The 14432-nt window shown below is 44.0% G+C and overlaps 1 protein-coding gene across 1 annotated transcript; it reads right to left on the bottom strand.

Moving 5' to 3' along the window:
• Positions 1 to 10512: 10512 nt before the first annotated feature.
• MID1IP1 (MID1 interacting protein 1) lies at positions 10513 to 13544 on the bottom strand. Its single transcript, XM_023731924.1, has 2 exons — positions 13320 to 13544; positions 10513 to 13063 (listed from the first exon to the last, which is right to left on the bottom strand). Exon 2 carries the CDS (start codon positions 12801 to 12803, stop codon positions 12252 to 12254), a length of 552 nt encoding a protein of 183 aa, XP_023587692.1. The 5' UTR covers positions 12804 to 13063; positions 13320 to 13544; the 3' UTR covers positions 10513 to 12251.
• Between the last annotated feature and the right edge of the window lie 888 nt (positions 13545 to 14432).

A 14432-nucleotide genomic window follows, 5' to 3' on the forward strand; every position in this document is an offset into this window, starting at 1 on the left:
ATCGACTTAGAGGGGAAGGCTACAGCTAGTTTAGGGCAACGTCTAAAACTGAAATCGTCTTTCCCACTAAAGCCTGCTCCCAGAGCCCCTGCATAATGCCATTATCCCTCTCATAATGTTTCTGGATTATTTGTCTACATTTGGTCTTCCCCACTAGACTGCAAATTCCAGACACCACTTCTCAGTTCTTGAATTTGACTCCACTATACCTTAACATGGAGCCCTGGTGGTGCAGTGGTTAAGGGCTACGGCTGCTAACCAAAAGGTCAGCAGTTCAAATCCACCAGTCTATCCCTGGAAACCCTATGGGGCAATTATACTCTGACCTATAGGGTTGCTATGAGTCGGAATCAACTCAACAGCAACAGGTTTGGTTTTTTGTTTTTGTTTTTTTTTCATTTTTTTTGTGGGATACCTTAACACAGACTGAGGAAAGAAGGAAAGAAAGAAGGAGGAAAGGAAGGGAATGGGACTTGGTTTTAGAACTTTGATCCCTCTGAGTTTGGGTTGAGCAGGTGCTTACTGTTGCAGAGTGTTTCTCCCTGATACTCCTTCCCCTCACACATCCCTTCCTGTTTATTCTACCTCCAAAAATCCCATTGAGGAGGGACAGAATGTGGAGACCATTTCAGTTCCTTTAGCCACCTTCCCACTCCTTAAAGGCCCTAAATCAGGAACGATTGCTTTGAGTTTGAGTTTGTGCTCTTTAAAAATCTTTATGAGAGTTAGTAACAAGAATCTAAAGCTTCTAGTGTAAATTTTCATCAGGGAATATACTAACAAACAATGAAGTAAACGAAGGAAGAAAAAAGAGGAGAAAGAAAAAAAGATCTGGAAAATCCAGAGTAAATAATCAAGCAGAATAATCCAGAATTGATTGCAGTGTCTTATAAAGCCTTAAAGAATAAATCGGGTGAAAGAAAAGAAGCTCCTTCCTCAAGGATTTCCTGTTTCTTTCTTCCCTGGCCCTCAAATTTAACTAACAACCAGTATGGTGCAAACAATAAGCCCAGGTGGCACAGTGGTTAAGTGCTTGATTGCTAACCGAAAGGTCGGAGGTTCAAACCCACCAGCCGCTCTGCAGGAGAAAGGTCTGACAGTCTGCTGCCATAAAGATGACAGCCTTGGAAACCCTATGGGACAGTTCTAATCTGTCCTACAGGGCCGTTATGAGTCAGAATCAACTCGATGGCAATGGGTTTTTTTTTGTTTTTTTTTTTTTTGGTGTGGCGCAAACAGTTAAACACTGCAATACTAACAGAAAGGTTGGCAGTTCAAACCCATCAAGAGGCACCTCAGAAGAAAGGCCTCGTCATCTGCTTCCAAAAGGTCACAGCCTTGAAAACCTTATGGAAAGCAGTTTTACTCTGCACACATGGGGTTGCCATGAATCAGAATCAACTCAACAGCAACTGGTTTTTGTTTTTGTTTTTGGCAGGGGGGTGGGGGCAGTTAAGCACCCATGCCGAGATTTTACAAAATATAATCTGATCTTTGAAATATCTTGAAGACCTGGTTTTCCTTATAACGATTTCTTTAAGCCTTTATTTCAGTATTTTGTTGTTCTTGTTGTTGTTGTTAGCTGCTGTTGAATTGGCCCCTGACTCATGACAGCCCCATGCACAATGGGATTGGAAAATTGTGATCCATAGGGTTTTCATTGGCTGGTTTTTCAGAAGTAGATCATCAGGTCTTTCTTCCTAGTCTTAGTCTGGAAGGTCCACTGAAACCTGTTCAGCATCATAGCAATATACAAGCCTCCACCAACAGATGGATGGTAGCTGCACTGAGGTGCACTGACCTGGAATCAAACCCAGGTTTGCAGCATGGAAGGCAAGAATTCTACCACTGAACCATCACTGGCCCAGTTTAGCGTTAGTTAAGATTAAATTTTACTGTAAGCAACAGAAATAGCAGTGGCTTAGACAAGATGGAAATTTATTACTGGATCTTATAAACAAAGCCCAGACGTAGGCCATTCATGATTATCAGAAATCCAGATTCCCTCTCTCTTGTTGCTCTGGGGTTCTCAACACATTGCCTCCACCTCATCACCCAAGATGGCTGCTGGAGCTCCAGTCATCCCATAGCATAAGAAGAACCCAAAACCCGTTGCTGTCGGGTCTATTCCAACTCATAGTGACCCTATAGGACAGAGTAGAACTGTCCCATAGGGTTTCCAAGCATAAGGAGAAAGGAACAAAAATATTCTCTTACCCTTTAAGGACACCTCCTGGAAGTCATATGTGACTCTTCTGCCTGCAAGTCATTGGCTAGAACTTTGTCACATGTTCATTCCTAGTTGCAAAGGAAGCTGGAAATTATAGCTTTCATTTGGAGTAACCAAGTTCCCAGCTAAAAAATTGGGGGATAAGGAGAAAGAAGGTATTGAAAAACAAGTCTTTGACACATTTACTCATCTATAAAATGAGAATAATACTACTACCTACTTCATGGGGTCCTTGTGAGGAAAAAGTGAGGCAATGTATGAAGTTTGCACCACTCAGAGTAATAAGTGTATTAGGAAAGAAGTACATACAGTAAATGTGCTCTGAGTGGAAGTTGATTGCTATTACTATTAAGCATGAGTTATTAAGCCTGTGAGGTATTTCCTCATTTTATAAAAAAGGAAACTAAAGATCCTAGAAGCTAATTAACTCCTCCAGGGAACACAGAACAAATTGGCAGAACTGGGGTTCAAGCCCAGATATTTTTACTCCAAGTCATGTTTTCTTTCGCTACTAGACACCATCTTCTACCTCACCTTGCCACAACCACCTTTCTTATTATGACCCTCATGTTCAGCAAGACAACATCTAGTATGTTTCTCTCTGTTGAAAAACTTTTGCGCTCCATTTCAGCTCTAAATTATCACCATTTAATGAGAGGTACTAACGGTAAGGAAATGACTAAAACACAGTGGCTGCACAATTGCATCTTTTGTACATTGCTGGTGAGACTATAAATGGTATAACTCTTTGGCAGTTTCTCCTAAAGTTTAACGTGTACTATCTTATGAACGAGCAACTCCATTCCTAACAGGGGAGGGGCTTGAATTAGAACGTTCTTTACAGTTTTGTTCAGAATAGCTAAAATAAATAAGTAAAATGGAAACAAACTTCTATCAACAGGAGAATAGCTATACAAATTGTATAAATTTATTCAAATGTAATACTACTCAGCAGTAGAAAGGAATGGACTACTGATTTATGTAACAGCATGGGTGAATCTCAGAAATACTATGTTGAGTGAAAGAAGCTAGACACAGTAGTACATACTGTATGATTATATTTATATAAAGTTCAAAAACAGGCATAACTAATATATGGGAATAAAAATCAGAATACTGGCTGTCCAAGGGAGAATTGATTGAGCAAAAAGGGATATAAGGGGATTTTTTACAGTGATGGCAATGCTCTGTTCCTTGATTGGGGTGTTGGTTTCACGAGTGTCTGCATTTGTCAAAACTCAACCAACTGTACACTTAAGATCTATGCATTTTATTATATGTAATTATATCTCAATAAAAACTATAATAAAAAAATGAGAATTGCAGAAATAAATGGTACACAAAAAGATCACAAAGTATTTTGGGAGGGAAAGAAGTAAGAATGAGACGTAAGAAAGAGAAGGTGAATCTAAGATCTTAACCACAAATACAAAGAAATAATCTTGCTATATTTGAAGCAAGCCCTTTTAATAATACAATGGCAGCACCATTGGTAGTGTCTTTATATGCAGGGCTACTTTCACCAAGATTAGAGTATAAAAAAATAAAATAAAATAAAATCTCCACAAGACAAGGTGAAAAGAACCTTTCAATACTGTTTCAACAAGTCAACGTGCTCAAAATTCTATATTTTAGCCAGCCCAGAGGCAATGAATGGATTAGGTGTCAAGAGTATATAACCTTTTCATTTCCTATTATGAATTACTCATCTAAAGCTGACCATATGTTAGAGGCCAAGTATATTAGTCTCTTATTGTTGTAGAAAATTCCCACAATCCTGGTGGCTTAAAACAACACGAAGCTCTGCAGGTCAGTTCTCATAGTTCTGGAGGTCAGAAGTCTGAAATGGGTCTCACTGGTCTAAAATCAAGATGTCAGCAGGGCTGTGTTCTTTCTGGAGACTCTAGGAAAGAATCTATTTCCTTACCTTTTCCGTCTTCCAGAAGCTGCCCACATTCCTTGGCTCTTGGCCTCTTCGTCCATCTTCAAAGCCAGTAATAACTGGTGGAGTCCTTCTCACACTGCACCACTCTGACTCTTCTGCCTCCAACTTCCACTTTTAAGGACCCTTGTGATTACATTTGGCCCACTTAGATAGTCCAGAATAGAATATTTTAAGGTCAGCTGATTACCACCTTAATTTCATCTGTAATGTTAATCACCTCTTGTCATATAACACACATATTTGCAGGTTCTGAGGATTAAGACGTAAACATCTTTGGGAGGCTTTTTCTGTTTATCACACTGAGCTTCAACAGAACTGTAAAATGCTACTAACAGCACTCTCTAATTATTCATCACTTCTAATTCTTCTGTTCTCTACACTAGCCATCAGAAGAATGTTTCCAAAGCTTCTAGGCCTAGTATAAGCAGTTACTTGGGAATATGTGATGAAACAGACCCTATTCCATACGTTAGGTGTCCCTGAGTGTCACAAATGGTTAAGCATTCCACTACTAACTGAAAGGTTGACGATTTGAGTCCACCCAGAGGTTCCTCGAAAGACAGGCCTGGTGATCACAGCCTTGAAAACCCTATGGAGTACAATTCTACTCTGCAACACATGGGGTCGCCACAAGTTGGAATCAACTCAATGGCAACTGGTTTGGTCTGGTTTTGATTGTTTCATACATTACATTCTACTTTCAATTGAAATTTGGAAAAAGGTCTCTGCTTCAGTCATCTATTGCTGTGTAACAAACCACTTAGTGGCTTAAAAGAACGACAATAATTTATTTTGCACACAAGTTTACCATTTGAGCAGGCCTTGCTGGGGACAGCTGGTCTCCTCTGCTCAGTGTCAACTCGGGTAGGTGGAATCATCTGAAGGCTAGTTCACTCACATGTTTGGTGGTTAATACTGGCTTTGGCTGGGACCTCAGTGAGGCTGTTAGCCAAAATACCTACACGTGGTCTCTTCACGCGTCCTGAGCTTCCTCACAGCATAGTGGCTGGGTTCCAAAATGTAGCCATGCAGAAGATGTATCACCTTTTATGGCCTGGCCACAGAAGTGAAGGCCACATTCTTTTCATCAAGGCAGTCACAAGTCCCACCTAAATTTAACAGGAGGAGATGGAGATCCCACCCTTTATTTTTAAGTTCCCCCCCGCACTTTCTTCCACTCTATTTGCCACCTTTATATAATTGCACCCCTTTTAGTCTCTTTTCCTCCCCTACCCCTTTCTACCTTAAAATGAGGCCAACCAAGGTGGCAAACAATAGTTTCATAAAGTGATGGAAAAAAACTATAACATGCCCACAGAAGATCACCTAACTGCTGGAATCAGACTTTTTCAATAATTTTAGTCCTACAAAAATGGCAATTTCATATGCTTCAACCTGATATTTGCTGTCTTTCTAGTCAGAGAAGGAGAATTTTTTCCCATTCTTCAGGTTTCCAAGAGGTGGGAGTATCCTGAAACACACTTTGCCTTTCTCCATCACTCCCCTTGCTCATGCAGATCCAGGGGCGGTGGGGTGACATGTGATAAATTTGGAAAGACTAAACCAGGCAGGCTTGGCTTGGTGCCTCCCTTTTTCCACTTGGGGACAAACTGGCTGCAGGGAGCAGGCATTTTCCTCTGCTCTCAAATCCACTAGGAAGAAAAGGGCTGCTGGTTTCTGAGATTCCTCCCAGACCCCAACACCTGGGTTAAACATTTAAATGTCTGTCATTTCCCCCCTAAACATTTAAGCTATAAAGGAATTGTCAACAAGTACTTATCACAGCACAAACTAAATTATACTTCCCAAGCAGACATGAGTTACAGCTGCAATGTCAATTAGATCCCACAAAACTCTACACCTTGGTTTGAATGACTGAACTACACTAACTATACTCTTTGCATTCTACACATAGTTTGGCTGCTGTGGAATATATACATGTTCTTTCACAATGTATGTTTTATTTTTAAAAGGAGGACTAAAAATTAATAACATATGTGAACAACTGGAAAATTTTAAATACCTTAATCTGAACCAACAATGTAGTACTTTCGTTTTCATATTTCCTTGACAACCAAACAGGAAAACTCCTCAATTAGATGTCTGCTAAGAAAAAAAAAAAAAAAAGTGCCATTATCCAAGGACACAGCAAGCTCTATCAGATATTTCAACATGGTGGAGGAGTAGTCAGGTTTTAATTGGCCCTATTGAGCTCACCCACAAGCTACAACATTCTTTACCTCAGCAGTGTGGTATTCGGAAGGAAAAAAAAAACTACAAAGTTGGTTTCTACCTTTGAAAACATCAAATGAATCATGTCCAGTTTCATCCTGTTAACTGAACGCTAGTTGATAAAAGCGCACACATCAACACTAGTAAGATTGGTATTGAAAAGTAAAATTGATTCTAGAAAATGCCCCACCTCCAACTCTGTTTATTTAGCTATCAAAAATAAAGAACGTGGCTCTATGTTTTGCTGATATTTTCCCAGTCTTCTTATCTACGGTGTTAGAAAATACTTTCTCTAGACAGTCCAAGGACTCCAAGGTCAGAAGTTACCTTCTATAACCCTGTTCTTAATTAAATGATGTAGACATCCCCTAATCAAAATTCTTACCAGTTTGGGATTATTCAAGTTGAGCAAACTGGTAGATACACTTTTTTAAAGTGCTAGACAAAGAGTTTTGAAAGACTAGAAAAAGACATAGAAAATACAAGGAAAAGAAAAGGAAGGTATAAAAAATTTTCCTCTTAAAAATAGAGAATGCCAAAACAGGAAGGGCTGACGAGATAGCTGTGGTTTTAGCAGGCCTTGTTTAGACAGATGCACAACATTTAGTTCTCTGCTTTAACTTCACCAAGACTTCTGACAGTAAACAGCAAACAGCAAACTCAATAAAAGAGAATGAGAGAAAATTGGGGGAGACGAAATCTTCACAATTTGGGGGGAGACATATCTATTTGGATCTAGAGTAGCTGCTTTTGTTATAATTGCCGCCATTCAGCAAGCAGCTGAAAAAGCTCTGTGTACAGATGTGGTTTTCCGTAGCCAACCTTTCATTAAATAAATATCATTCTTCAATGGAGCAAGGAAACTCCTAAGGTATGTGTAAAACAGGGAGAAAAACCATGGAATCCTCTTTTGTCAACACGGGAAGAGACCTTGAAGCTTGAGCTGCTTTAACCTCTTATTTCCTTTCTGCAGGCTTCAAACGCTTTGTTTATCCTGAATCCCAGGGGACCAGGACAAAAGAACAAACAAGGTCCCCAGCCTATCTTCCTTTGTATGTTCATGTATGGACAACCCAGTCAGCATCTGGCCAGCAGCCTGTCCCCATCCACATCACCCCATCAAGCCTCAGGCCAGCAGCCTATCCACTATCGGGAGAACGAACCTGGAGTAGATGCCCATGAAGTCCCTGGGATGGGCTCAGGGCCATTGGGATGGGGACTTCTGAGGTCCCAGATACCCAGAGTGTGGTCTAGAAGGGGAGACATAAGCTCTGGGCATTCCCTTGGCTCTGAGGACTCCTTGCTCCATGGGGAGTGACGAGGCCAGCGGCGAGTCAGAGTAGAGACTTTCTAAAGTGAGGGACCCAGGGCAGAAACCCTAGATGCATGAATCAAAGGCTGGCACTGGCTTCCAGATACAGAAACTGTTGCTTGTAGCCAATGGTCATGGTCTGCACCACTTAGCAGAAAGCTCTACACAGCTCAAAATGAACTAACTAGAGGCGTAGTCAAGTGTTTAAGTAACTCAAGAACAACCTTTAAATTTCCCTGAGTTAAAAAAAAAATTGGGGATAACCTTAAAAGAAAAAAATTAAAAGCTTAAATTATCTTGGTAATAAAGCAATTTAAGCTTAATCCGAAACCATATAAAGTTTGAGACTTTAAAAATACTAGTAGCAATTAATTTTAAGAGAAAAATCTCTATTCCATATGTTTAAAGTTTTCAAAACTTCCCATCTCTTTTTTTTTTTTTTTTATTAGTTGGAGGCAAAAGTTGCCTCTAGAATTTTATAGAAAGTATTCCATTTCTCACTATTTCATTCAAAACTCTTCAAAATAAATCACGTGGATGTAATAATTGGTAAAAATGTCCTAGATGTTCTTTATTTGTGCCTATCTAAAGTTAATTACATTTTTTATAAAAGAATACATGATACAAGATTTGAGTCCTCAATCCACCAGACCCATGTCCAATTTGCAAACATCTGAGAATCACTGGCAATATCGAAAAGAGAGAGAGAGAGAACAATATTTCCCAAATTATCTTTGTTCAGCAATTAAAACTAAGGGGAAATGATGAGGCATATGCAAATGATGATAACTTTCATTTTTTAAAAATTGTCAGCAGTAGGCTAGTTCTCAAGTTGTCATAGAATAATAATCCAGCCTCCATGCCGTGTTCTCTAACAAACTGAGTTCAGAGAAAGAGTAAATTAGGCCAGACTACTAAGAAATGCCACCAGCAAAGCAGAAAGTTGTTTGTAAGATAAAACCAGGCTTTCTCAAAGGTCTTGTAAGATTTTGATGTAGAAAATTCTTGTTGCTTTTGCGGTATGACGTCAAGTTGATTCTGACTCATAGCAACCCTATAGGACAGAGAAGAGCTGTCCCATAGGGTTTCCAAAGCTGTAATCTTCACGGAAGCAGACTGTCACATCTTTCTCCCACGCGAGCAGCTGGTGAGTTTAAACTACTGACTTTTCAGTTAGCAGCAGAGCGCTTAACCATTGCGCCACCAGGGTTCCTAAAAAATTCTTATCAACTGTAAATATGTGAAGGATAATCCATTCCAACCTAAGCCATGTATCTGTGCCTTCCATTCAGTTATAAACGGTCCTGGAGGTGGGCACTGTCAGACTACCATCACCTCCCATAGCTCATTGCACAAGGTGCCACACAATGTATTCAATTTTTAAAATAAAAAAAGTACTTTGAGATTCTTCAGGAAAAACGTTCTGAAAATATAGTTTCCTCAGAAGTTAAGCAAAATTTTAAATAGCTTGAGAAATCTTAACAGGTGATCTTTTGGGGATTTTTCCTTCATAAACTGACCTTGAATAACATACTAGTTACTATGAGTGGAATAGTACTTACTGGGCCTGGGAAACCTTATTGGTTCATAATAAATCCAGTGCTCTTTAACAGTGGTCATCATTACTCTTGGATCAGAATCACTATCTATTTATATGTAAAAGATACCCTTAACCAAAAAAAAAAAAAAAAAAAACCCACTGCCATCCAGTGGATTCTGACTCATAGCGACCCTATAGGACAGAGTAGAACTGCCTCATAGGGTTTCCAAGGCTGTAAATCTTTACAAAAGCAGACTGCCACATCTTTCTCCCAAGGAGTGGCTGGTCGATTCGGCCTTTCAGTTAGCAGCCGAGCGCTTAAACCACTGTGCCACCAGGGCTCCAAAAGATACTCTTTCACAAAGTAATATTTTCAAAAATAAAGTTATCAAATTAACAACCTCTTATTTACAGTTCACTTTTGCTATTAACATCTACTTTTCTGTATTCCATACACCTCAGGAGTATTCTAAAAAACAACTTGCAGGTAACATGTCATAAATTCTTGACATCATCTGCCCAAACTGTAACCTTTTGGTTTTAATTCAGGTTCTCCCTCACAACTTTGAAAAATAGTTTAACTGTTGTTTCGGGACTGTGTGATTGAAATTGATTTTTTTTAGACATATTGCCCTAAGCCTTATACATTCATGGAGAAAGAGAAAGGGGGAAAAATGGAGACATGAGCCAACATTTAGATAGAGTGAGAGAGACAGAAATCTTTAAGGCACTTCAGCAGTGCCTAAACAAACACCTAAGTAAGCATCAGCTCTCTTAATTCTCATTGCAACTTCATGAAGTAAGCATTGTATCATGCCCGGTTTCAAATGTCGAAACAGGCTTGGAGGATTAAATACACACAATTAATAAGTGGTAACAAGAGGATTTGAACATTCAACTTCCCGGCTCCAAAGCCTTTGTGTTCCTTTCTCCCATGTGGCTTCTGTGATTTCCGTTCTTTGAATTTTCTGCTTGTTTCACAGACCATTTTGATATTTTAAAGGGGACACAAAACAAGAGGCTGTACCCCTTACTTGTGGTGCTGCCCAGCTTATCTTTTATATATTAATGATTAACTTTCTCTGGTAACGGCCAGTACCCCAGTCTTGACACTTCCCCATTTTTTCACTGCTGCTATAAGCTGATAGTAGACAGAACAGCCTGAATCACAAAAAAAAAAAAAAAAAATTTACTTTTTTTAAACTGCAAAGTTACATGTATTTAGACTCAAGCTCTCTGAACTTAAAGAATGCTTCATGGCTTCAAAATTTAAAACTGAAGTTGATCTAACACTCTTCCCCTAAAAACAAATACTGAAATAAAGAAAATGTAGTGCACCAGATTTCCCCTGTCCCGTCATCCCAGTAGAGCATCATAAAGGAATGAAAGAAATATTCCCAAGTACGCTCCTGCCGCCTTCATCAGATCTGCTGCCCACATCTGCATACTAGTTCACTGAAGACCTGGAAGTCTGGCTGAACATTTCTCAACAAAGTTTAGCATTCCCCAGGGTACTAGTGAAAGAGACCATGGCTCACATTATAACACGTTTCAACACCCCCTAGGTTAAACATAAAAGCCTTGTAAATAGAAACCCCCAAGGTGTGTGGACTAGTGTTACCTGGCGTTTCTTCTCTAAGTCTTCACTTCTCAGCAGCCAAGTAAATTTGTAGCATTTAAAAATAAGTGTTTATGCCTCAAAACACTTCAGCTTGCGATTGAGCTTCTTAAAAAATGCGAATGTCAATTAAGCACTTCAGTAAGCTGGCCACCTGGGTTGAAAGATACAATACATGTACCACCCCCAAACACTTTGAATCTTTATGAACTTTTTGTTGAGGTAGGAAATAAAACTTGGAAGTAAATTTTGTCAGTAGCTACTTCCAGAAAGAAAACTAAATACAGAAATGAATATTCAGCAGCTTGAAATACCAGAAGAAAAATAAAATTTGCTAAAAAAAAAAAATTCCATTAAAATTATTTTTATTTAAGTACTAAGCCATTCACTGGCAGATTAAAGAGCAACAAACGTTTGTCAAGTTAGGTTAACACATTTTCTTTATTTTTTAGAATATAGTCTACATCTGGGATTAAAAAAGTTTTAAATAACTTTAAGACATATAACAATGGAGGAACCCTTCATCACTCTATGTATAATACGGATAGAACGTCAGCTGGTTCCATTTCAGATAAATCCACTTTCTCATAATAATGTTATTATTTTCACTGGCTGAATGGCAAGCTTCGTACAAGCCGGCGCACCGCCAGTATACACACACTAGGGTGGGAGAGGGGATGGAGTGGAAGGGATGGGGTAGACCGGATGGGGTGGGGGTGCCACAGGACAACTGTACAGTGTAACAGAAAATCATTAATAAAAGTAGTACCGGTTACCAACAGACAGTGCTGTTTGTGCGCTTATCACTATGGAATCGCCGAAGTTTCAGAGCAAGGACAAGATTCGAAATACTTAAGACAGACCACTGTTACAAAAAGAAATAGTGCAAACAGGAAAACTGATGCAATCCTAGCAACGCCGCGGCCTCCATCGTAGGAAGCCAACAGTAGGGTGGCGGGAGGCTGCGCGTCCCGCCTTCCCCAGCGCCCAGCTCCAGGAGGCGCTCCCAAGTGTGGCAATCCAGCACCGCGCCCTGGCACGGCCCCATCTAGGCCCTCCTCCTCCGGAAAGAAAAGAAACTCCAGGAAAGGCACAGACTGAATGCAGGGCGTCAGCCCAGTCCTACCAACGTAGAACGCTAGGCCCCCTCCCGGGGGGACTCTGAACCTCCCCTTTCCCGCCCGCCATCGCTTTCCTCTCCTGAAGGAGGCCCCCTCCTCCACGCAGCCCCGCCGCATCCCCTGCACATCCGCAGTCCCCCACCCTTGCAGTCCGCTCGTCGCGCCCCACAGCCAGGAAGAAAATCGCTTTAAGGAAAGAGAGAGGATGAGAGACGGGACTGGGGAGGGCCTGGGCAGCCGTGGGCGCCGCAACTCAGTGGCCCCAGTTGCCAAAGCCAATCTCCTGCTTGTATCTATTGGTGAGAATGTTGGCTTTGCGCGTTAGTTTGGAGAGCACGGTGTGCAGCCCGCGCAGGTGGTAGTGGAACTGCCGCTCCAGGTCCTCCTCGCCCGCGTCCGCACCCTCCAGGTGGCTAAGATCCACCAGGATATCCTTGGACTTCCAGGCGTTGCCCTCCTCGCTCCCTGCCGGCGGCGGCGGCTGGTGCAGAACCCCCCATTCGATGTCGTTGCGGATAGACTTGAGCAGCACATAGTGGCTGTACATGTCCCGGGAGGGCGCGAAGAAGCTTCCATTGGCGCTGCCCGGGCTGGAGGCTGGAGGCGAGTGTTCCTCCAGGCAGCCGTTGCTGCCGCCCACCTCCACCCCGACGTCGTTGTCCAGCCCCGGCTCGGCCAGAGGCACGTCGCGCAGCAGGCTGGGCACCATTACCGTCTGGTCCATGTTGTTCACGGCCCCGATGAAGCGGTTCATGGCGTTAAAGAGCGAGTGTTTCTGGTTGTAGGTGTCACAGATCTGCATCATGGTGGCTGCGCGGGCACTGGGGCGCACGGGCACAGGCACGGCCGGCCGGGGCGAGGGGTTGCCCGCCTTCACACACTCTCCGAGGCCCGCGCCGGGGGGCTGGCTCTAGCCGGGGGGTCTGGATTCCCGGCTCCTCCTCCGCTTGCTCCAACTCTGTCTAGTCTGCTCGGGGCCCGGCCCTGAGGGATGTGCGGTTTCTCCCAGCTCAGGCGTCCGGAAGCTCGCGACGGCGGTGGGTGGTCGGTGGGTCGAGTTCTGGCCTGGTTGGGAGACGGGGATGAAAGAAGAGATTATTCTCCCGATTAGGGTGCCCGGCACCCCCGACCGCGCTCTCCGCCCTCCCCGGCTCTGCTCGGCAAGGAAGGCGCCCGGGTGGCTCTCCGCCGCTGGGCGGTCCCACTTCCTCGCCCGCCAAGGGCCGCGGAGAGGAAGAAGGGGTACACCCCGTCTCTCTCCGAAAAGCCTGAGCCCAAGCACCCACGCTGGCCAGGGCAGCGATGGTGCGGGGGCACCTACCTCCTCTTGCACCCCGCGATTCTCAGCTCCGAGCAGTTCAGCGTGCCCGCTGCCTGCGGCTGCTACCCACGGACGCTTCTGTGGTCAGTGGCCAGACTGTGACTGCGGGCGGTGGTGGCTGCATCGGCCCCCTACCCATCCCAGGTGCTCAATTTATAGCCTGGGCAAGGTGTCGCGGGCTCTCAGGGCCACTCCCGGTGTCTCCTCCTCCCGCCTCCCTCGGCAGCACCAAGATAAAAGGCCCTGGCCGAGTTGACCGCGAGTAACACCCGCCTGGCCCTTTCTACCGCGGGGGCGGGGCGCGCCGGGCCAGCTCCGCCTCTCGCCTGATATCCGGGCGGAGGGAGGGCGCCGGGGCAGGGCAGGAGGGCCTGGGCTAGCCGCGCCCCACCACCACCGAGCCCGAGCCGGCCGGTTGGGGGAGGGCTGGGTATCCGGGGGTGGAGAAGGCGCCGACCTCGGAGTCGGCTGGAGGGCGGACTGGCGTGCGGGGGCAGGGCGGGCCTGTCGCGCTCTGCCCGGGCGGGATGACCGGATTGGGAATGCACGTACCCTGATTGTAAAGTGAGCCCCCCACCCCGGCACCTGTAGTAGCCGCGGCCCGGAAACTGACCCCCGGTTTATTCTTAACCGTCTGGGAAGAGGTACCCGCCGCAGCTGCAACTCCATCCTGGGACTCTTATGTAAGAAGGGTGACCGGGCATGCCGGGTGCACGTGGACGCGTGGTGCTCCGGCTGTGGCCCTAGCCGCTGCCTGCTGCTGGGGGAAGGGAGCACGGTGGCTTTTGCCACCTTCCGGGGCCAAGTCTTTCCTAATCTTTCCTGTAGCAGCTGCTGCCGGGGATGGAGAGTGGCCCACCGTCGGATCTACAGGTTTTTCGAGGTCAGAACGTGGTGATGGTGAGAAGTAGCCAAGTGCCTAACTTTTGTCCAAGTCCACTACTAGAAGATGCTGGAGAGCTGGGGCCGTGTGGCCTTTTGGCTGCCAAGGGGCCAAGAGAGGGTAACAGTAGTTAGGCCTGGTATTGGGTGTCTTTCATCATTTAACAGAAAAGTGAGGAGGCGTCCAAGTTTTTTCCTGTTTTTTTTTTTTTGAAAGGAGTGACATCTTCC

This window comes from Trichechus manatus, unplaced genomic scaffold (genome assembly GCF_000243295.1).
Source record: "Trichechus manatus latirostris isolate Lorelei unplaced genomic scaffold, TriManLat1.0 scaffold00046, whole genome shotgun sequence".
NCBI classification, from domain to species: Eukaryota; Metazoa; Chordata; class Mammalia; order Sirenia; family Trichechidae; genus Trichechus; species Trichechus manatus.

Bases quoted from the DNA above. Each gene is read 5' to 3' on its own strand.
- MID1IP1 (XM_023731924.1), bottom strand. From the start codon at position 12,803: ATGATGCAGATCTGTGACACCTACAACCAGAAACACTCGCTCTTTAAC.